Consider the following 23,724-nt stretch of genomic DNA (forward strand, 5'->3'; position numbering starts at 1 on the left):
CCACTATATCAGGTGTCTATAAATGGCATTTCTGTGATCAGGCTATGTTACAGAGGTTGTCCTTCCTGGGGTACAAGAACCACATCGGGTCTTTCAATCTTTTTGTTGTAAATGGGCCCGAGCCACGGGGTGGCCCCAGCAGTTGCTTCCGTGTTGGCAGTCTTATGGCACAGCAATATCTTCTTGATATCAGGACATTAAGGGGCTGATTCATGGAATCATTTGCGCCGAAAAACGGGGATTTGTGCGCCATTCTGCCCGCAAATCCCCATTTGTTAAACAGGGATTTGCGGGTTGAATGGCGCACAAATCCCCGTGTTTGGGCGCAAATAATTAATTCCCTGAATCAGCCCCTAAATGTGTGCTCCACGGCACGCATGTTATAGGCTGCCTTTGCTGCCACCCGGTGGCCGTCACCTCAGCCTCTCCCAGTATCCAGCAACGTGCTTATCGCTTTGTTGCCTTTTCAACCCTGTTTCATCTGCATAATCACTCTTGACAGCAAGGTGCTAAATAGATTTTCAGTGCACATTATGGGCCTGATTCATGGACGTGTTTTATAATGGCGCAATCCCATAGGAAAACATTTAGGTTTTAATCTCCACTGGCTAACTGTCCCGTGATAATCAGAAACTATTAACCCCAGCCCCTTTCCCTGATTGTCATCGTAATTTAAGCACACCATGGGATGCCTCAGACTGTTTGTCCCAGCCATAGGCAGGTGTCCGCTACACATCATGTTGAAATGGGCCCTGGTGAGCGTAGCACATCTTCAGTCGGCTCTGCCGCGGTACCTGACTTGCGCGCAGTCTTCTCACAAGCCGGGTCTTCTCCTTATCTGCTGTCCATGCTGCATGCTGATAGGAGTGCTCTGTGCACCCCTCTTCTTCATCCTACACCCACCCCCAGCGACGTCTTTATGATAGGACAAAGGATGTATGTGCCCCCACACGAGGGGAGACCCAGATTACTGCCTGATTGAAAGCAGTCAGTGGCCATTTCTTTACAAAACTAAAATAACACATGTCATGCTTATGTTGCATTGCTGAGGCACCAAAACAGCTGCCAGTCTGTTGTTGACAAATGCATTCTACTCTGATCAATTAATACTATAAAGTATGTTGTGTTCACTGTAGTACAAACAGTTTGTCCATGCACAATAGCACAACTCCTATAGTATTTTCCTCTTTCTGTGGGCAAATATAGATCACATGCCATACCGAAAGTTGCAATGCATACTGATACATTTGAGTGCCATAATTGCTGAGAAGATAACTCAGTTTGTAAAGCACATGTTACAGAGATTTGTGTTTATATACCAGATCACAGCCTTTCCTATGTGTTAGGTGGATAAAAGTGCATGTCTATATGCTTTTGTGATAGTAACACATACTGTGTGCTACACAGCAATGTAACTGCAAAAGTTAGCGCTAGCTATAAAAAGTGACAAAGCATCAGTCTGGTGGAAGTCCAGAGCTTTGCTCCTCCCAATGAGGATTGTTCAAACTGGCAGCCACCCCATAATGAGGAGCGTCGGGAGAGGTGATTAGGTAGTCAGATTCGAGACACTGGAACTAAAGTGTTAGGGCTCATATCCCAGCTTTGCGAGCGGATGATACAGTAGTGCTGGCAAATCATCTTATGTCAGTGTATAGCACTTCTGTACAAAGGTCTGCCTTCTCACTTACCAGTGGTTTTGTTTAGCCTATTGCCTGGTCTTTCTTTTCATGTAGGCCGTTTGAGTGGAATCGGTTGTAGAGAGAAGAAAGACAACCATATATATGTCACAGGCCTCTAGTGAGCTTATTTCCATGTCTGCTCATTTGGCAAAAGAAACAGTCTGCTTTTGTACACAATTTCAAAGGTACATCTGCACATCCTAAATAACAGTACCCATTTCCGTGTGTTGGTTGTATTTTAAAACTTTACAATACAATTGAAAATCCCAGATGAAACCTTGTAAACTCACATCACTTAATATTGTATGTATACTTGCCTTTTTGATCGTGAAAATTAAGCTAGTGAAAATTAAACTAGAATTATTGCCTTTTTGCATAAAATGTTTTTATAAAGTTTTGTTTTTAAATGGTGTCATATTGGGTTGTTAGTTCATGAAAGTGAAACATTCACACAAATAGTTGCACCAGGCTGTATGATTAGAACTGGGAAACAATGTAGTCAAATGAAGAATTTGTAGATTGGACTCAGATCTCAGCTTCACCTCTTAATGAACATGTGTGATCTTGAGCAACTTGTTTAATCACATTTTGCCTAACCCGGCAAAATAGCCATTTGATAACATTTTGAAAATTGTTAGCCCCTAAAATTAGTTCTGAGGTTATGCTCTTCAAAAAAGTCTCACTCATGGTTTGACTGGCTACATTGTTGCATTGCATATAATAATAAAGACCATTGATGTATTGCACACCACACAGCCGTTAGTTTCTTTGCTGGTTATTCGCAATATCACTTGAAAAACATAGCATCTAATTTATATCCACAATCAATGCAATCTGTCTACATTCTTGAGCAATTTCACATTTAGTGAGACTGCTAATCCGAGTCTTCTCTCTATGCTGGGGTGTGTGTGCCTTTTTCATACAGTTACTTATCTGTGCCCTTCCACTGAATTACACCTTATTCGTGGCTGCTATTGTTAAAATGTATCCTGTACCTATAATTGCGCACAAGAACACTCTTTCTGGACTACAAATGATGCCCTTCAAATGCTGCTAGTTTATTATTCCAATTCCCCCAAGTCTCTATAGGGGAAGGGGACTGATAGAGAGCATCATGCATTTTTTCATTGCTGCAGAACAGAATATCAAGCTGTGGGTTGTAATTGCGAGGAGGGTGGGGGGAGTCATGATCAGACATTCTACATCCCTTAATTTCTCTGGTTGAGAGGGGAGCCCCAAAGGAGTCTGTGCCTCGACCCCAAAAGTCCTTAAAATGGCCCTGCCCATCCCTAGACCCCCTTCACCCAAAGGTTTCTTCCGCTCAGTGCCCCCATTGTTCTTTGGCTTTTCCAGCTATTGGGCCACACCTTTTTCTCATTGGCATGGGGGGGGTGTACTTTTTCACTCTGGAATTGTTTACCCTCACCTCCATGACATACAGAAGACAACTCTGAGACCTTTGTACATTCCCTCCACCTAGGACACCTCTATGATTCCTGGTTCCCCACAAAATAGCAGGTTCTGCCGTCCTGTCTTGTTTCTGCTCCCTCCCTTCACTGCCTTCCACAAGGATAGGCCCCACTCCATTTAAAACCAATACAGCTTTGATAATGTGGGCTGAGTTGTAGCCGCCCAAAATGATAATCTATTCACTATTCATGAGAAGTAGACACACCCAGTAGAAGATTTTGAGAGAGAGTGAGATTAATACAGGATAGACTTATTTTTGGAGAGTTATCATAACCATAATCAGTTTGATCCTTCCCCAAGATAACATTATCACATAAACATTTGAATACAGAGGGTAGCTGACCACAATACTATTGAAAAGGGCACTTGGCCATAGGAAGCAGGTTTACAATTGTCTGTGGAGGATAGCTCAGGGGCAACACGCTCGCCTTGGAAGCAAGACGATGCGGAGCAACACAGGTTCTATCCCCGGTCCCCGCTTTGAAACCTCTGGGTTTAAGCACGTTTTAAATAACCAATTACAATACTGATCCTAGTGCAGAATGTTTACATGTTATAATATCTAACACCTGCTAAAGAGAGTTGCCTACACTCAGTCACTATGCTTCACCATCATCACCCCCACACTCTGGAATTTGCTCCCCCATAGCACCAAAGAGGTACCCGCATATCTAACTTTCCGCAAAAAAGTTAAAATGGCATTGTTTGATAAATATGCCTAACAACCTCTACCGCACCTAACATGCTTGACTGAAATGGAAACCATTCAATGCCAAATTTGCACGCATTAATTTTCATTTCTGTACTCCTGAACTGCATCCCATTGTCGCTCACCTCCCTCTTGGGATAACCCTCTCTTCTAAAAACCTGTTCCAGAAACTTCATAACCTCACCTTTGTCAACATTCCTGACCCACTCAGCTTCAACCCATCCGGAACAGTGGTCTACCATCACTATCAGAAACCTTTTCACTGTACCCAATCTATTGTACAGTCCTACAATGTCAATGCCCAACTGTTCCCATGCTTCATCAGGTTTAGGCACCACACTACACTCCATTTTTGGGATCTTGCAACTCTTGTCCGCGTTCTAGCAAGGCCAACAGTTTCTTATGAATCTCTCTACCATAAGATCCATGTCTGGCCACCAATACTTGGCCCTTAAATTATGCTTTGTTATTGTGGATCCAGGATGACCTTGGTGAGCCTTCTCCATCAAAACCATTCTCAACTTCTCTGGCGGCACCACCTTGTCACCTCTCACCAGTACATCACACTCCATGGAACACTCCTCTCTAACTTCCCAATATGACTTAACCTTCTCATCAAGCTCACATTTAGCTGGCCACCTTTTATTAGTAAATTCCTTCACTTTGATTGATTGTTTATTTATTATGTGCTTATTACACAAGTGTTTCAAAGCACAACCATGCATGGAAGGGGAAGACATAGGGAACATAAGACAAATGATCTTACTAGGCATGGTACATTCAGATTATGCAGGTGAACAGAAACAGGAAGTGTGTGTGGGGGACAATAGGGACCACATGCACCCAGTCCCGTCCAAACATGGGTTACGTACAGAGAGAGACCGAAGTGCAGTAGTGCTGCGGCAAGTTCAAGGCTCAGGGTGAAGTGCAGGAGACTGGCGAGGAAGCTTGGGACCTGTGAGACTCTGAAGGTACATCAGGCAGCCAGTCGGCAAAACTGAGGAGAAGTAGAGGAGAGAGAGCGAGAGAGCAGAAAGAGGTGGTTAGCAGGGGAGAGAGAAGGGGGTGGCAAAGAGGAAAGTCTTGAAGAAGTTCCAGAACTTAAGGAGATCTGGCTCAAGATGGAGAGAGGCAGGGAGGCTCCAGAGGGGGGCACCTGCAGTGGATAAAGGTCTCCCCCAAGTCTCTGCTTGGAGAGGCGGCTACCCTCAGAGAGTTGAAGGAAGACGAGCGGAGGGCTCGGGAAGGTGAGTATTTAGGAAGAGAGTGTTGCAGATAGGGTGGGCCCATATCAAGTAGAGCTTATGTCCAGTGAAGAAACGTGGATAACAGTACTGATATGTGGGGGAGTGGGAGTCTGAAGCCAAACTCATAGGAAGCTGCCAATGCATGCCCAGGGTCGACGTCCACAATTACAACATTTTCCGAGCACATCTACTAGGTGGCAGAATTCTGCACAGCATGTAATTCCACAGAAGTTCGATGCCAAACTGTTCTTACAGGTAAGTACCATTTACCACACAGTCCCCGAAAATGGCTTGGGATTAAAAGAAGAGACTCAAGTGGCAACGTTGAGTGAAATGAAATTGAAAGATAGGGTCCACATCACATCCTAAAGTAATCTGGCATTGGTAGTACATCACCACCACCACGTGATATAATGTATGGATGAGGTAGATGCACGCCACTGACCGCAAACCTGCAAGTTCTTTTTCAGACACACACCATCCTAAAAGATAGGGAACTTATACAGCACACACACCACTCCCAGGTCTACTGGGATTGGCAAAGAACATACATTTCGACATCAAGTCACCCGGAAGTGATTGGGCAGGCACATCATTGATATGTTAAATGCCACTGTCACGTGTGCACAGACTTGTCAATCGCAAGCACAATTGATCAGCTGTTTCACGTGTCGTTGCCGAACTGTTTCTGAAATAGTTTCCCTTTCTATTTGCTCTTTCCAGCTCCAGTGGTGGACGTGCCTCCAGGACCCAGGTTGCTGAAGCATCACACAGGGAAAATTGCTCTGGTCAGTGATCGCTCTTTTTCTCCTTCAGATAATTTGCATCAAGTGTTTGTTCCATGTCATGTGATACAACTCCACTGTACTTAGCTTATGGCCCAGGCTGCAAGGGCTATGATTGGATGGTTCCCACAGTCTGCCATGTTTCTCTACAAGTGGGATATAGAATCAGAGAGAGAGATGTTTTTTTTGCATGATAGGCCATAACTGGTATATGCGACTGTGTGACTGTATCTAGGTTTATGAGGCAGTACCTCAAATAAGAGTTTACACCGAAAGCACTGTGGTTGTAACTGTGCTAATGATTGTGGTACATTGGGTTGTGAAGCTCTAGCAAACAGTGGCGGCTGGTGAACCTTTTCAATGAAGGTGCATTCATATTTTCCAGACCTAGCATAACGATGGAGCACAAACCATCCGATGATGGTTCAACAGGTTCTTCCCCCAAGACCTTTTTTTTAAATAATAGGTGAAGATTGTACATTTCCAGTACTTGCTTTGTGAAAAATTAGGTAGAAAGCATAACATTTACAATTCGTTCTATTGGGTGACATATGAAACAATCCCAATGCATGCCTGGTCACCAACAGTACACAGGAGCATTATCACATGAATTTTCAAGATGCCAATGCCCACAGTACATGATAGCATTGACACTGTACACACACTCTCAAGTTGGCATTGAAAGAGAATGCCAGTATTGCCACTGTAGGAAGACATGGCATCAAGCTAATATTTTCACATGATGTCCCATCACATCAAATACCAATCACATCAAAATACCCCTCATCACATCATAGCACACCACATGAAAACAAAAAGAATCACATCTCGTCTTATAACTTCTCGCCATACACACTACATTGCGGTATGCCCCTTCACATCACGTTCCTTCACATCATGCTCATCACAACATTCCCCATCTCATCATAACAAGTCCATTCAAATGAAGCCACACCTCATCACAACACATCACACACCAAGACATTCTCGATCATAGCATCACACCCTATCACATTGCAACACAGCTCTTCTCATTATATCTCTCCCACACTGCTCCCTGTCACATTGCCTCAACTCAATCACAGTAAATCACACCTCATCCTAACTGTATTGCATTCCATCTCATCAGAATACAGGTATAACAACAGCCCCATCACATCTCATTACATCACTTTGCAAAAACTCTCATCACAGCAACCAACACCCATTTTATTGGATAATGCCTCATCGCAGGCGTGTCATGCTGCATCACAACAATCATGATGCATTACAACACACCCATCTCATCACAACACACCTTAGCACATAACATATCCCATCACCACAAAAAATCTACCATCACAACATACCCATTACAACACAATACACCCATCAGATATCCTTGATCACATCATGCACCCACATACATCATTATATGCATGAATGCCACATCACATCAGATTGAATCCAATAACACCCAGCAAATCACTTCATGGGCAAACACATGGCATTATGCCCCATGAGTCCACACCAAGTCCTGTCACATGGCATCACATCAAATCTCATCATATCACGCCCATCACATTACCTCATGCCCATCACACCAGAACCCACCCATAACTTCAATCAATCATATCACATTACCGCAACTCCAACACATCACCCACCTCATCACAGCATGCATAATTATCGTTTGTGGTCTGTGTGCCACTCCCCCTACAGGCCGATGTTCAGAAGGCACCTTACAGAAGGCCATATCCCTTATGTAGGCCTGTACGGGGCTCGGCATTGAGAGAAGATGGAGAAAACCTTGGACACTGATGCAGGTAAGAATGGCGTAGTGTGGAAGCGGGGCTGCACACTGGGATGGGGGTGCAGGAGAGATCCCCCTGAAATTGACAGAGAGATGGAGGGGGGAGACAAAAACCGACCTTGCAGGGTGACCTTCTCAGGTGCATTCTGCAAAGTCAGTCTTTTGTATATGGAGTAATTACATCCCTCCAACACTCACTAAATTCTCTGCCCTGCTACCTTTACCCTCTGACCTACACACAAAAAGACACACAGGGGTGTATGAGCAAGCCCCAGGGTGCAACCATCTGTGGGGTTAAGACCCACCACTGCTCTGCGCATGGAAACCCACAACGCTCAGAGTAATTTCTGTAGCAAAACGTGGTGTTGAGAAAGTTTTCAAGATCTGACACTTCTGCGCTGCTCCCTCTAAGCTTCTGCCACTTCTAGAGATAGGCATTTTAAGGACAGGCATTGGTGAATGCAAATGTAATGTTATGTTGTCTTATACCGCGTGCCATTACCATCGGGGTGTTCTCCAGGCGCTCAGGTGGCTATGCAAGAAAGAAGGCGTGGTGCGTTAGTGAGGGTAGAATGATAGGATAGATCCAGAACCAGGAGAAACTGGCATCCATGTGTTGGCTTGCTGATGAGTTGATTGCGGGCACTGCTTTGTTGTATCGCTAAGGGAAAGGCCCAATGCCTGGGTTAGTTTTTGTATGCAAATGTTTGTTATGTTGGGTGGGTGTGTTTCATGTGTAGTTTGGCTGGTAGTTGGATTGTGCGCTCACTGGCTTGTTGTATCTGTAAGGGTAAGGTCCAGTGTCTGGATTGTTTGTTGTATGCAAATGTTTGTTATGTTGGGTGGGCATGTTTCATGTGTAGTTTGGCTGGTAGTTGGATTGTGCGCTCACTGGCTTGTTGTATCTGTGAGGGTAAGGTCCAGTGTCTGGATTGTTTGTTGTATGCAAATGTTAGTTATGTTGGGTGTGTGTTTGTGTGTGTGGTTTGGCTAGCCCAAGGGCGTCTATAGTACTTGGGAGGTATGTTTGAGGTGAGCAGGAGCCGGGTGGTTAGTACACTGGCTACTCTCAAAGTTTTTCCCAAGCATGTCCTCAGAGGTCATCCAGCTGCAACTCAATGGTGCCCTCCAATTCCTCCAAGTGCAATACACCAGCTGCCCCACCACCCATCCAAGCTCAACACACTAACCACTCCTACAAATAACTTCAAGTGCAATACATTGGTCACTCCCACTAGCACCTTTCTATGCCGCAAGAATTGCCAGACACAAAGTGTGCTTCTGAGTGCTGCAAGATTAAGCAGCACATTTTTAAAATGTATTTATTACTTGTTTTAATTGAAATTTAAACAATTTTTACAAGAAGGTTTTCCTAAATCCAAAAATGATTAAATCCTTCATCCATTCATAGTTCCTTTATAAAATCCAGCTTCCGGAGCAGCTAATGTGTTGTGACGCCAGACTAATCCTCACAAATCTATCCAAATGCGATGCATGGCCAACCTCCACAATTCTTTCCAATGTGACGCATGTCATTGCATGGCCAGCCCTCACAAATCCATCCACATGCGAAACATGGATAACCTTCACAAATCTATCCAGATGCGAGGCATGGCTAATCTTCACAAATCTGTTATGTTGACAAACCAGCAACTCCACCTGCTAATGAACATTTCACACCTCCTAGAACAGTAAAGAGCTGGTGGAGGCCCTAGTGCTACAGCATCTGGACTACCACAGTGGCATGCTGACAGGTGTCCACACAACTAGCCAGCTATCCTGACCTCTAGGACAAAGTGACAAGACCACATCGCCCATAACCCGGATCCCTGAATCAGCTACAGGCTGACCACAAGATCACCCACAAGCTTCTATTGATAACCCAAAAGGCCAAACATAACTCAAGCCCACAATACGTGAATGAGCTATTTAACTTCTAGACCCCAGGGAGAGCCTTGAGATCCTGCAACAAATGGATGATTGGCAGCAAACATTTAATAAAAATGTGTTGGCGCAAAAAGACTGACCACTGTAGCCACTGAACTGTGGAATCATTTTCAACTAAGCATCCATCAGCAACAGAATTACTCTAATTTCAAAAGAGACGTTAAGTTCTTGCTGCAGATCAACCCCCAACTATTGACCATGCACCCCAAGAACCCACTCTGCAGTTAAGAAGAGGTTCTCTCTCTGCCACCTGAGCTGTTGTATTTGCTTGTTTGTGAAGGCCACCTTAGAGTGTGCCATGATGGGTATTATGCACCAGTCTTATCCCGCTGTCCCACTCCCTTCCTCCCCCATCTTGGCGCTTGCACTTTGCAGCAGTGTAGCGTGTTATAAAACACCGACAAAATAAATGTCTGTGGTAAAAGTGTTGCATGCTTGAATCAATCACAAAGTACATAAAGCATAATGGACGTGGGGGGTCATTTAATTTTTCACAACACTAAACCTAACATTAAAGTGTTTGTAACCAATGAACCATATATATTCATTTGAGCAGCCTTAGGATGTGGGTGTGAGGATAAAATGGGTGCAACATCTGTGATGCTTATATGGTTTGTGGGCCATCAATGCTTCTTGTTTCCTGGCAAAATTGTAGACGAGGAGAGAGGAGAGCATGGGTCTTAGGGTAGGAATGCATATGCATGGGGGGGTGTGTGTTGAATTATCCTGCCCCACATTCAACACTTGCTCACTGGTATTAGGGTCCAAATGAATACCCAACTTCTTCTGTTCACTCCACCCTAACAGGGACGCCCGTTTCTTTGGCACATATATTTTCCCCATTGCACTCCTTCCCTAGAATTCCATCTCCACCAGAAAATATACCAACCGTTCTATCCTGTCCATATTGTAATCACCTGGACGAATGTCCAGTTTCTTCAGCTCAACTACATTCCCTTCCATTCCGGATTTTCTCAATCTACAACAGAGATACTTTTGCAGCTGAGTCAGCCATCATTATAATCCTAGTTCCATTCACACATACCTGAGCCTCCGGTGAGTCGCACTCCTCAACATCCTCATGTCTGATCATGTTTATGGTGATCATATCATCAATCTCCTCCTCATCCTCCTCAAAGTAGAAGTCTCTTTCTCCCCCTACAAACTGTGCACTTTTCTTGTTCCCTCCAAATCCATCTGGAAAATTATTTTAAGTTTGCAAAATGTCACAATTTCTTGCATTTTGCACAGTGTACTTTTCTGCATGGAAGCACTAATGAACTTGCGATGTGGTTTTTACTCCCACATCTAAAACACAGACGTTGTCCTCCTAAATCTCTGACATAATTCTGAGTGCCCTTTCCACCCATTTGCATATCTTCTCCTACACCACTGCATGGTTGGGGTTTATTCTTGTGATATTTCTTCTCAACGCTTTTCCAAAATTGCATGATATCTCCAAATGTCTGAGCGAGGTTATGTACACTTAGAGCAACTCATTTGGTTCCTGATACCTCACATCAAAGTTATATCATTCCAAAAATGGTTCAAGTGAGCATTAAGTTTCATGAGGGCAATCTCTAATTCATTCATGCCCTCTGTGTCCACATCACCTGGGAAGTCTGGCTGAGTTTCAAAAATATGTTACCCTTTATAACCCAGGAAATGCACCAGTGAGGACACTGTCTGTTCCACTGCAAATCCATTGCCACAAAAGGCCTTAACATAATGGATAAACCCTTTTTCCATGGGGACCATTTTACATTAAGAGGGCCAGGTGAAGGCATATAAACGGGTGGCCGTGGGACATTTTGCATAGACATGACTTCAATGGTTGAGGCCTCAGATTACAGCTGCTTCCCCTTACGTTGTGTTATGTTATTAAGATTTATAGAGCACACTACCGCCACAAGGCATCCTGGCGCTAGGAAACCACAATACAGTCCACCTCATTATGCTCCAGAATAGAAAGGTTTTCAGGGACCTTCTAAATTCCAGACGATCGGATATCTGTTTTAATATGGTTGGCAGGGCATTCCACAATCTGGCCGTTGCCACCGAGAATGCAGGGCCCCCATCCTAGCACGCCTATAGGCGGTAATCACCAGAAGGCCAGCTGTCCGTGAGTGCAGATTGCACGTCGGGCAGTATCAAACACATTTTTCCTGCAAATAGCCAGCCCCAAGACCCAGCAGGGCCCAATAAACCAGACACAGTGATTTGAAGTCAATGCGCTTGGACACCGGAAGCCAATATAGACATCGAAGGGTGGCAGTGATATGGTCACCAAAGAGGGTGCCAGTGGCCACCCGTGCTGCCAGGCTTTGCAGCCGCTGTAGTTGCAGGATCACACCCTTTGGCTGAGCTAGATAGTCTATTCGACTAAGGATAAGGGCAGCTACCACTGGTGGACAAAGATGGGGAGGAACAAAAGGGAGTACCTTACACAAAATCCTGAGTTGGAAATGCCCCACTTTAAAAACTGCTGCCCCTTGCTGAGTCATGGACAGGGTTGCAGAAAAAGTCCCCCCCAGATATTTCACTACAGAGGCAGGAGTAGGGAGGTTGCCCAGTGACAATGGCCAAAAAGCAGGCACCCAGAGTGACAGCCCAGCGGAGCACTCACTACCAACACTACCATCTTGTCCCTGTTGAGCTACAACCAGTTCTGGTTCATCCAAACCCCCACAGCCCCCAAGCACTGACACAGGCACAACGATATCTCTGCATGATGAGATCTAAATGTACCAGGATCTGTGTGTCGTCGGCATATGAATAGCAACTGAGGACGTAAGAGCGGATGAGACCCAGAAGAGGGTGAATATAGACGTTAAATAGTATCGCGGACAAGGCGGAACGCTGCAGAACACCACAGGAGAATGAAGAGGGGGAAGAGAGGAATGGAGCAAAGAGGCAAAGAGATTGTTTGGCCCCTGTCAGCCATGAAGGACATATAAACCTTACTTGTTATAACTTGACAGGAAAAACAATGGTACCTCTCCCATTTTGTTTTTTCCTTTTTAACAGGGAACACACTCAAGAAAACACGTATGTCCATGTGCTGGGATCGGCACTGGAGCATGCTGTGATGCTGCTTATTTTCCTCAGCAGGATCCGGCGCTGTAGCACACCGCTATGTACCGGACTTGCGACACCAGACTGTTGCCTAGCGATTAATCACCAGCACAGGATTTACAGGGATGTGAGGTCCCCATCACTGAGCACCTCCCTAGATAAAGACCTGTGGGGGTGCGCTCGCCCTAGCACAAAGCACCTCCTGCAGATAAGGACCTGCATGGTTATGAGGTCCCCAGGTCTAAGCAACTCCTCCAGATAAGGACCTGTGTGGGGTGTGGTCGCTAGCACTGAGCACCTCCTGCAGATAAGAACTTGCAAGGGTATGAGGTCCCCAGCACACAGCGCTGCACCCAGGCCTACAGATACAGACCTTGAGGAGGTGACGGGTGCCCAATACCAAACAGACCTGCGCCTCAGCACCTCCATGGGTTGCCAGCCGTGCACTCCTGGGGGGGAGGGTGGGGAGGTGCCAGATTTCCAGCTCCGTGTCAGAACCACTATGGGGTGTCATATCAGATGTGCCAGACTCAGCACCTCCAGATAATGCTCTGCAGGGGGTGTCCGGTGTCCAGCAGGGGCTGCCTGTCATCAGGTGGACAAGCCGTTAGGGACTCCTGATGAAGAGCACAGCTTCCATTACCATTTAATGGCGATGTTCAGGCAATTGCATTAGTGAATGTGGCATCTCCATTTCATAGGCTTCGGAGGGAAAGCCATTGTGTGAACGAAGGGATTCCAGTAAGAGAGCACTGCCGGGACTGCAAAGACCCCATTTCCTCGACCCCCTGGGGAGAGAGCCTGGTCATCGAATCCCTTCATTATGCGCTGAGTGATGGAGCCGCACGGGAGTCTCTGCTAGCCACGTGCAAGCACTACACTCTGCGAGGCTTGCCCACACACCGCGCGTGCGCCATTCCTAAATCAGACCTGTGCACGTCACGTAGGCCCCTTCTGACCCGATCACATGACACATAAGCTCTCTTGTAGGTAACTCGGCGGGTCCCTATGTAAATATGTGGTACAAAACCGCCAATATGGCGAAGGTGCACTATACTAGACCCCGTAACATTAGACACATAACATTGTACACCAGTCATGGAACTGCGCATCTCCGCCGGTCACACAAAGACTCATCTAAACTAAGTCTGCACATCACCCTCGCCAAGGGGTGGACCGGCCTATAGGGAACTCTGGAGATTTCCGGGTAGGCCTCTGCAACCTGGGCCCATTTCGAGTGGTGATTTTTTTTTGTTTACACATTTTATCATAGGGAATGGCTTGGGCTTGCTGAAAATCTTTAATGTAGGGCCACTTTATCATTATTTCCGTGCCTATTTTCTTTCCCAGTCCACCCCTGCCCTCACCAGTACAGATCTGTGCACCCAAAACACAGTCTAGCTGCTGGAAACCTTGCTCACCAATCGCAGCACGCCCTCGCGCCCCCACAGGGTATTCATGTCACACAGCAGATTGCAATGAACACTGACCTGGTCATACCTCGGGCTGAACCGAATAGAACTTTGCTTGTCACATACAGGAATGGCCTGCCCTCAGAGCGGTGCGCGCCACACGCATACATCTTCAGGCCATTAAACGCGTGCCTCTGTTGGAGCGTGTGCATATCACACACGGGAACAACCACGCACACTATCTGCATCACTCATACGTTCCCTCTGAAATCCGACCTGTGCACATCACACGCCGGTGCTCCCACGCAACTAAGGCCTGTGCCATCACTCATGGGTATCTCCGGAATTAACATGTGGCGCTTACCCAGGCACCTACGTGCACCACAAGTGGCATAACAATGTTTACATGACGTTCACCCCTGCATACAGTAACATTCTTTCATACCCTCACCCCCATTCGAAGATCCCCCTCCTCACTTTAACCCCTGCACTCCACCAGACATTCCCCTTGTCCTATTGTTATTGGCAAAGTTATTGTTTGATATAGAAGTATGAATGTATCAAATTGATTGTTTCTTGTCCCTGGATGGCTACCTGCATGCATGCAGAAACATATCTAGATATTCAGATGTACCAGATAAACTACAAACACACAAACATTTGGTTATATGTTATTTTTTCTTATCCACCCCAGAGGATGAAAGCTGGCATAGCCCCAGCTGGAGTCGAGCATTTGACCTTTACGCGCTGCCCTTGGATTTCATGCATCCACTGCAAGCATCTGTTGGTAATTAAAGGTCACAGGTGCTAATCCTTATGAACACCACAGGTGGCCAATGCACGTGTGCAATACATCTGTTTACAACTTGCAACTCATACTGTTGAGTTCTGCTAATACAGAAGAGGGGGTGTATACCTACTGCGGAGCACCGTGTCTAACCTGAAGACCACAGGTGGCAACCATGAGGGTGTAGTCCACTTTACCAATGTGACTACTGCACCAATCTGGGTGCACACTGCAGGTGAGTTCGTTGGACTCTGGCAGGGCCGTCTCAGCATTTCATCCTTCGGAATACGGGGAATTCGGTGTCATTGATGCGGGTAATGGTTTAACCTATTATTGCGGTTGGATTGTGTGCAGGGTGAATGATTCTAATTATACGCAGCTGGAAGCATGCGCACTGCGCTTGCATTTTGGGTTGACACAGCTGGTCACGTTTTTTATTGTCTCACTGGAATACTGAACGCAATACAACGTCCCGCCTTGTTCGGATGCCATACTGATGTGTCTACTTCACTTTTGCTTTGGAACTAGTTCTCTTTTCTGGGAGTTGGAGAAAGTAGGCTGACTGTACACACCTCCATCTCCCAATCCCAGATTTTGCAGCGAGCCTGGGGATGTTGTGGAAGGGGTGGGAAAGCATCCAGCTGTTTTCCAAATTGAATTGTCACGCCTCGTACTCAATCCCGGAATTCCGAGCAATTCTTTAACGGTTCCAAGACTCAAAATCAGCACGGTCAAAGGGTATTTTTTTGTGACTATTTTTCATAGTTACTACGAGGGATTCAAGGGCAGGTGAAGCTTATAGCGTGAGAGGAGTGGGGGCAGGCAAGCACACATGCCAATGTTCGACTGGACATGCCACAGATGTCAGAGATGAGTGATTAACTTGCTGAGCGTTCTTGTGGGCAGATCAAAGTGATCTCAACAAAATAGATTTTAAAAACCATTTCACCAATTAACCATACAAATATATATCATAGTTGTTAATCGTGCCAACAGTTTGAGGCAGGTGTTAACAAATTGGGGACCGTAGGGTCACTTAATCTCAATAATGAGCGTGAATAGCCCCTCATTTCTAGACTTGTCACACATCCATTGATGCTGTGTATGTAGGTATTGGCTCTATAAAGTCCGAAGCCAGCTGAGAAGCAGTGACCATAAGCCATGACGGTAAATAATGCTCGAAAACGCCTAATGTGGAATTTTCAGACATTGACATCTTTCCACCAAAACATTGAGAGCAGTTACCATGATGGCCTAACCGCCACTGGAGATTATCCATCTTTCCTTCACATGTATCAAGAGCTTGCACAAACACATAGTAATGTCCAGTATAAACCTCGACATTAATATGATGCAATGGTGCAAGCCAAAAAGGCCCTGTTGCGCAAAAACAAAAAGCTCATTGCTGCATCAGGTTGTGTCGATAAGCACAAATTGACACGTTCACTCAACTGTCAATATAGAAATTGGCTCCTGATGCACTTGTTACAAACAGTTGGTGAATCTATGTTAGGTAGCATTTTACGTAAAAACACAGCGCAAATCTGGTCAATGATTAACATTGCAAACAATACAGCACAAAAGCCGGACCAGCTCAATGGTGTCAATGGGAGTGATTGGGTTCTGCATTTTACCAACATGTATGAGAGACCCATGTGTGATAACATCTACACCACCCTAGAGTTTTCTAACTACAAGGGATTGTCCATTGAAGAGGAGGACATTCTGTTTCAAATAAAAAAAAACGTAGTAATTCCTGAGCGCCAGGTCCCGATGGGCTTAGTAATTTTGTGTTCAAACAGAATCCTGTCCTATGGTCCAAAATCGCGTTTAACATCTTTAATCACATTATATCTATGCACAGGATACCGCCCTCTTGGCAATCTTCGGTGGTCGGTCCCATCTTTAAAAGGGGAGGTTGGTCAGTGGCAAGTAATTACAGACCCATCTCCCTGTTGGATGCTCCTGAGAAGCTATTTTCCAGATTTATATTGAGAGATTTCAACACGTGGACTCTCGACTCTGGTAGAAGAGATCCACTCCAAACTGGATTCATAACTGGTATGGGGAACCTGTGTGAACCTACTCACATTAACATCAATAATTGAACATCATCTTTCTAAAAAGCATCCGCTATACATGACGTTCATAAATTTACGAGCAGCATTTGATTCCATTGCGAGAGAGCTATTAATTCACAAGCTGATCCAACAGGGATGCCCCTTGTATATTGTCTCTCTTATCAAAGCTCTGCACACCAACTACAGCATCCAAGTAAGGCTTTCAGTCAATGGTAAACTATCTGTTCCAATACTGACACATAGAGGGGTTAGAGAAGGATATACACTGGCCTCGGCTATTTTCAATTTCTTTATTTCAGATGTGAGCAATGCTTTCACAAACATCTTAAATGATCCCCCGAAATTGACAAATAGGTCTATTCCATTCTTAATGTATGCGGACGATCTGGTCATCATATCAAAGACACCCAAAGGGCTTCAGAGAGCTTTGGATGCTGTTGCATCGTACACCCAGGAGAATCATTTGCCTATAAATCTTGAGAAAACGAAGGTCATGTTATGCAACTCAACAAGGAAGCTTCGCCAGAAAGCTAGTTTTTGGACCCTCAGAGGAACTAGCCTACAAGTAGTTCAAACTTATACCCATTTGGGAGTCCAAATAGCGAGCCATGGTGGTGCTCAATTGTATAGGCAAATACTAGTAGACAAAGTAAGAACAGCCATACAACAAACTAAAATTATCCAAGGTAAATATAGCAAATTGACTGCTGCCCCCGCCTTGACCTATTATTATCAAAAAACAACACCTATTATGTTGTGTGCCCTCAGAAACTAGACCCGTGCTGACAGAAAAGTTTTGGTGTACCTTGGAGGGTAAATATTGGCGTGGAGTCTTAAAGCTTCCCATCTACACTCCACTTCCTTTGATACGCAATGAAATTGGCCTCATCTCATTACATATGAGATACACATGGCAAGTGGTGGCTCTGTTTAGAAAGTGTTTATTAGCCATCAAAAGCTGTAATGTATTGGGAATCTTGGCAGATTATGTTTTTTTCATCTACTGACATATTTATCATTAAGTGGTGTACTTAGGTCATTCAAGCACGGGCCTTTGTAGATGTAACTTTAATGACCCTTCTTCACAATCCGATGCAGGTGAAAACCAGGCTCTGCCATGGACTGGATTAAAACTAGAGAAAAATGCACAAGCTATCGTGACTTTGATGCAGACTTGTTTGTAATAAAAAAACATAGTAATCCAGAGCCATATCTAATCAAGGCGCCATCTCCAGCACATAGAAATGACTTTCTTCGACTGAGGTTAAACTTGTGGCCCACTAGACAAGTCTTGGCTCCGCGGAAAGTTATAAATGAATCCCTGAAATGTTGTCGCTTCTGTCGGGAAGAAAATAAAGATGAAAACCTGAGGCATCTTTTGACTGAATGTGGGGCACTAATAAATCAATGTATGAAACATTTTAAACAAATAGAGGAGCTCTACGGAGTTTCAACCTCCGAAACGTTGTGGAAAATGATTCATTCTGATTTCTCCACAACGGCGAGAATAAGAGCCATAGCACTATTACATGACCTAAAACTCCATGAGACCAACTCCAGCATGGCTAAGGATGCTTAGTCATTGCGTAAGATACATTTTGCCATTTTTAATTGTTCATTTTTTCGTTCAGGTTTTTTTTTCTCCTCTTTTTTTTCTTCTTTTTAAGGATTGCATTGGTGTGTATGATAGGTTGCGTCAATTGGTTTGAAAGTTATGAAATGTACTATCAAATTCTATTGTTTTGTTTTAAATTTTGTTTGAATTTTTGCTTTATATTTGAAATTGAAGAAATGTATTGTAAAGTTGATTTATATCAGCTCTATCAATAAAAAAAGTTTTTAAAAATCTGCGAAGCAATGGAGTATTGTACATATGGGAAACATCCCAGAGGATACAAGTAAGGGGGTGACAAAGAGCTGAGATGGATAGCAGGAGCAGGAGAGGGAGGGATCTAGGCGGGGAGAATTGGGGTTGAGGGCAGCCATTTGAAGTGACAGATCTTCAGGTCCGTCCTGAAAGATATGATGAAACGGATGAGTCTTATCTGTGTTGGTAACTTTTTCCTGAGTCAGGGCGCAAACTAGAAAAGAGCCTGTTTCTTTTTTGCCTGCTCTTAAGTTCTTCGTTTCAATCGTGGTGATATTGTGGCTTCTGGTGGTGTGCGGTCCTCTACAGATGATGGGTTACTCAGCCAGGATCAGTGGTGTTTAGGCTGTCATAAATATGATGCTTCCTTGAAGGGGTAGTCAGTGCAACTCCTTGGGCATGGGGTGATGCAGTCCATTTTTTAGTCATTTGATAAGGTATGCTGCAGCAAGCTGGCCGAATTTAGAGGCGTCAAGATGTTATTTGCAATACTTGCGAGTTGGGCATTGCCACTATCTGGGTGGATGAAGACCAGGGCTCGGACCGATGTTCAGAAACTCAGTATAGAGATGAAAGACTTGACTTGGTGCAGGAGCACACACTGATGCCACACTGTTGGGTCTTCTTGTTGATGCGTGTTTTGAATGAGAGGTCATAATGAATGGTAAAGCCAAGAGGGCTTGCACTGGGTGAGAGGGGGGTTGTGAACACTTTGAGGTTCATCTTTCAGCCAATCCTCAGGCATCTTTGTTGAGGTTTCCTAGGAGAAATAATTTGGTGTTTATTGGGTTGATCTTAAAGTAGGCACTTGACATTCAGGTTTGGATGAGGCTTCAGTCAACGGATGTAATTCATGCGATTGATCTTTAGCTAAAGCTGTGTGTTATCTGGGTTTTGGAGTATCCTGAAGATGATGATGGCAAATTTTCTCTGAGGTTCCATGTGAAGATGTTGAAGATGACAGGGGATACAATGGAGTCTTGTGTAACTCCACGGGTTACTGAGTGGTGCTGGGATCTACTCAGGCCCATCTGGATGAGATGGCCTCTGTTGGAGTGGTAGGAGACCAACAACTGCAGGATAAATCTGTCAAAGCCCAAGTGTGTGTCTGTGAAGATAATGAGATCATCGAAGGAGATTGAGAGTTTGTTCTGGACAGGTGAGCAGGGGTCTAATTTTTCCAGATGTGTAGAGCATCATTGAAAACTTGGATGGAGGCAGTCTCTGTGCTGCATCGTGGTCAAAAACCAGATTGGTAGTCTTGTTGGAGACAGAGCTGAGTGATCCTTCTGTGCAACAGTTTTCTCAATTACTTTGCTGAGGAAGGGTAGATGCGTGATGGGGTGCCATTTGGGCAGGTAATATGGGTTGAGTGAGGGGCGTATCTGAACAATTTTCAGTGCATATGGGAAGGTGTCTTGTATGAAGGATGCATGGATGACTCTGACAATTGGGTGCCTCTTCATACATTGTGGAATGGTATAAGGGGTCTTCTGTGGTGTGTTTGGAGCTTTCAACATGTTGCCATACCTTGTCTGTGTTTTCTATGAAGAGGTTGTTGATGGCCTTTCATTTGTTAGTGGATTGTGGTATTGCACAGGGTTGATGCATTGCTCCTGACTTAGAAGATTGCCCTGTTCTTGTTGGATGCTTTCATGCTGAACGGATGGTTCTCTGGTTTTAATAATTGGTCGGATTTTCTCATGACCTTTTCTTGTATGCATATGGAGCACTTGCTGTCAGTGAGTTCCTGTGTGTACCAAGGTGGGGAGGGCTTATGTTTGTTGAGCAAATGTTTCAGTGGAGTATGCATGTTAGTGGCTTCGGTTAGGGTGCTGGTGAGGGTATTGGAATTCCCTGAAGCGTTGGACATGGAGGTCAAGGTGATGTGTTTTCCTTCTGGTGCATCCTTGTGGAAGTTCTTGAAAGAGCAGTAGGATACCTTGGTTGGTTTGGATTGCCTACGGTGGGGGATTGGTGTTTTTTGGAGCAGGATCGGTATGGGGGTTGGTCTGTCTATTTCAAAGGTAGGAGGGAGTATGGCTGAAAGGGTGTTGAATACCATGCCGAGTGTGTTACCCTTTTTGGGGGTGGTTCTGTGATCAGTTACTTGATGTCCATGGTGTTAAGCATTTTGAGTATTATCTCTGCGGTTTCCTTGTTGGTGGGGCTCTTGGTGGTTTAGTTCCGGGGCAGGTTAAGGTATCAGAGGACGATATTAGTTGAGTTGTTGATGAATGTGTCTGTGATTTAATCGAGAAAAGCTTTGCTGGTTTGGGTTGGTCAGTAGATTAGGTTGAAGAGAGCAGTTGAGGGTGGGTAAGCAGGCAGTGGCAAGTGAGGAGTTCCATGGATTAAGGTGTCTCTTTGAGGTCTTGTAGATAACAATTCCTCTTCCAATTGTCCCCTTGTGGTCCTTGTGTTGGACGGTGCAGCCTATGTGAATAAGGTCATCCAGGGTGTGTGTAGACATAGGGGTGAGCTACAGCTAGTTTGTGAGCGGGGCTGAGGTCAGAAATGCCTGCTACATGTTGTACTTCAGAGTGAGCATTGATGATTTTGAGGTTGCATGTGGGTATTGGAGGTGTATTGTGTGTGTGGTGATGAGTGGGATGTGGATTGGGTTCTGAGGGTTCAAGGTGCATGGTAGAGGGATGCAGCTTGGGTGTTTGCATGTGTGGGTGAAAGTGGGGATTGAAGGGGGTAAGTGATATGTGATGCGCATGCTTCTGGTTTACATGGGATGCTTGGAGTAGAGAATCCAGCCCTGACAGGTCCAGACAGGAAATGTCCTTTTCTTTATCTGCCCTTCAGACCCATAGACTAGAGACGCCCTGGGATGTAAGAGTTAAGAAGGTGAAGCAATGGAGTGGGGCTGGCAAAACGATCAGCAAAATGTGTGCCAAAATGTTTGCAGTGATTAGCAGGTGGGTGGGTCAGAGGCCCCACTTATACCAGATGACCAACTGCCATGCATTACTATAGCTTTATAGACTGAGAGAGCAGTCCTTACTGTGGGATAATGTCCTGATCCCATGTTCACCTCAGGCTATACATTGGGCAGGGGTCATAAACTCAAACAACAATGACCCCTCCCTAGTTCTATAAGGCTTTTGGCACATAGTGGTAGTAGCAGTATAGATGTTGCAGTTGTGGCATTGAAGTAAAAACCTTTCTAGTGAACAAAGTAAATGGGCGAAATGTATTAGTACATTAAATTTAGTTTTATTTTACATTATTTTATGTATAAGGTAATCATTTCCATTGCAAGCATGGTTGAACCGGATTGGGTTTAAGATGAGCATGCAGTCACAGATGGCTCAAAGAATACACCAAGTCTCAACACGGTCAAAGGGCATCAAAATATTTTTCACCCTAGGGTTCTCTGTCTCTCTTGTCTCCCTTGGTGTTCTCCTCCCTCAACTAGGGTCCGTAGTACAGTAACCCCTAATTATTAAGATCTTCCTTCGACTAATGATGGCTTCCTAAATGCAGGCTGCCAAACTCCAACAGGGATTTCCTAACTTTCTCTACTGTTACCAAAGGTTAGTGTTTTCATGTAAGTTGGGATAGTGCCTTGCACTTGCTCTTTGGGATTCAGCTGTTTGCTCACACCCACCAGTACCACTTCCCTCCTAATGTTCTACCCACCCTCCCCCAGCTCCTCCCTTCAATCCTTCCATGTCCCACTGATGTTTCACTCCTTCTACCTCCGGCCTCCACCCTTTGAAGTTATTTTTCCTCTAACACCCCCACAGTACTCTCTTCCACACTACTTCTCTCCTCCTCACACTACTGCTCTTCTCCTCCCACTACTACTTTCCTCCTCGCCTCTTCCCAATGCTGTAACGCCCCTTTCAATGCTACTACAACACCAAATTACTACTCAAACACTCTCCATTCACGCATTATCATTCACTTCACAAACACTCCCTACGCTAACCCTCCTAACTCACCACACAAACATGTACTCTCACACTGCAGCACCCTTGCACTCACTAAGCCAGTGCCTCACCTTTCTCCCGTAAACACCTCCACACTCCACCACACCTTCCTTCCTCCTGCTAGTCTCTTGGAGCACCTGTAGCCCCACTACTGGCATTACCCAAAAAAAACACACTGCTTGTTTCTTGCCCCCTGATTAAATCTCCCTCCCTCGGTACTGATTGGATAGCTTTCTCCGGCCAATCCTGTCCTGTTTTCCCCTTCCAAGATGTGGATGTACTTGGGGAAGTCTTCAAAGGGGTGCTGAGCCCCACCCACCTTCTCTGTGCAGGCTTGTAAGTTCAGTGTGCCAGTTCATGGTTCGGGGTCTCTTTTAAACTTCTCTATCCCTGGTGGTCTAGGGGTCCTTTGTCTGATGGTGCAAGCTGGCTGTTGGGCTCTGCCGCACTCGCGGGGATGGCTTCCGTGCTGCTCTGGTGTGCAGTGGCTTGAGTAGGTGTGTGGCTGTGCGCAGTTCTCTGCAGGGCTAAAATGGCTCCGCTTCTCTTTCGCTACTCGGAGCGGTTTGCTCTGGTATTGGTTAGCTCGCTTAGCCTTTCGACATTGATCTGGGGTTTTCTGTAAATAAAGAGAAACACTGGCAAGTATATGCACCAAGAGGTAAGGCTCTAGATAAGGGTCTGTACACACATGCTGGCACAAGAGGGTGGGTCAGGAGTTGGGGTCCTTGTAGCTAAACCGGTCCTGAGTATTAATGCTGGTTCTGGATTTCTCCCCCCTCCCATTGTCAGGAGAGGGTACCCAAATGTGTCACAATGCATTGGGTATAAAGTAAACGGTTCTGCTACATGAAAGGATAAGTAGTTTTATTTATGTTTTAGCTTTTACGTTGGTGTGTTAAATTCGATGTTGCTTGTCATGCTGAATG

General features: G+C 45.1%; 1 protein-coding gene across 2 annotated transcripts in view; it reads left to right on the top strand.

Annotated features, from left to right (window-relative positions):
• Positions 1-23,724, top strand: part of VSTM4 (V-set and transmembrane domain containing 4) — a 168,527-nt gene that overhangs the window by 123,695 nt on the left and 21,108 nt on the right. For both annotated transcript variants that reach the window (XM_069611157.1, XM_069611158.1), the window contains one exon: positions 5,829-5,893. In XM_069611157.1, coding sequence (XP_069467258.1) covers positions 5,829-5,893 — 65 coding nt within the window. The remainder of the gene's footprint in view (positions 1-5,828; positions 5,894-23,724) is intronic.

Source organism: Ambystoma mexicanum, chromosome 8 (genome assembly GCF_040938575.1).
Source record: "Ambystoma mexicanum isolate Mex_15411 chromosome 8, UKY_AmexF1_1, whole genome shotgun sequence".
NCBI lineage: Eukaryota > Metazoa > Chordata > Amphibia > Caudata > Ambystomatidae > Ambystoma > Ambystoma mexicanum.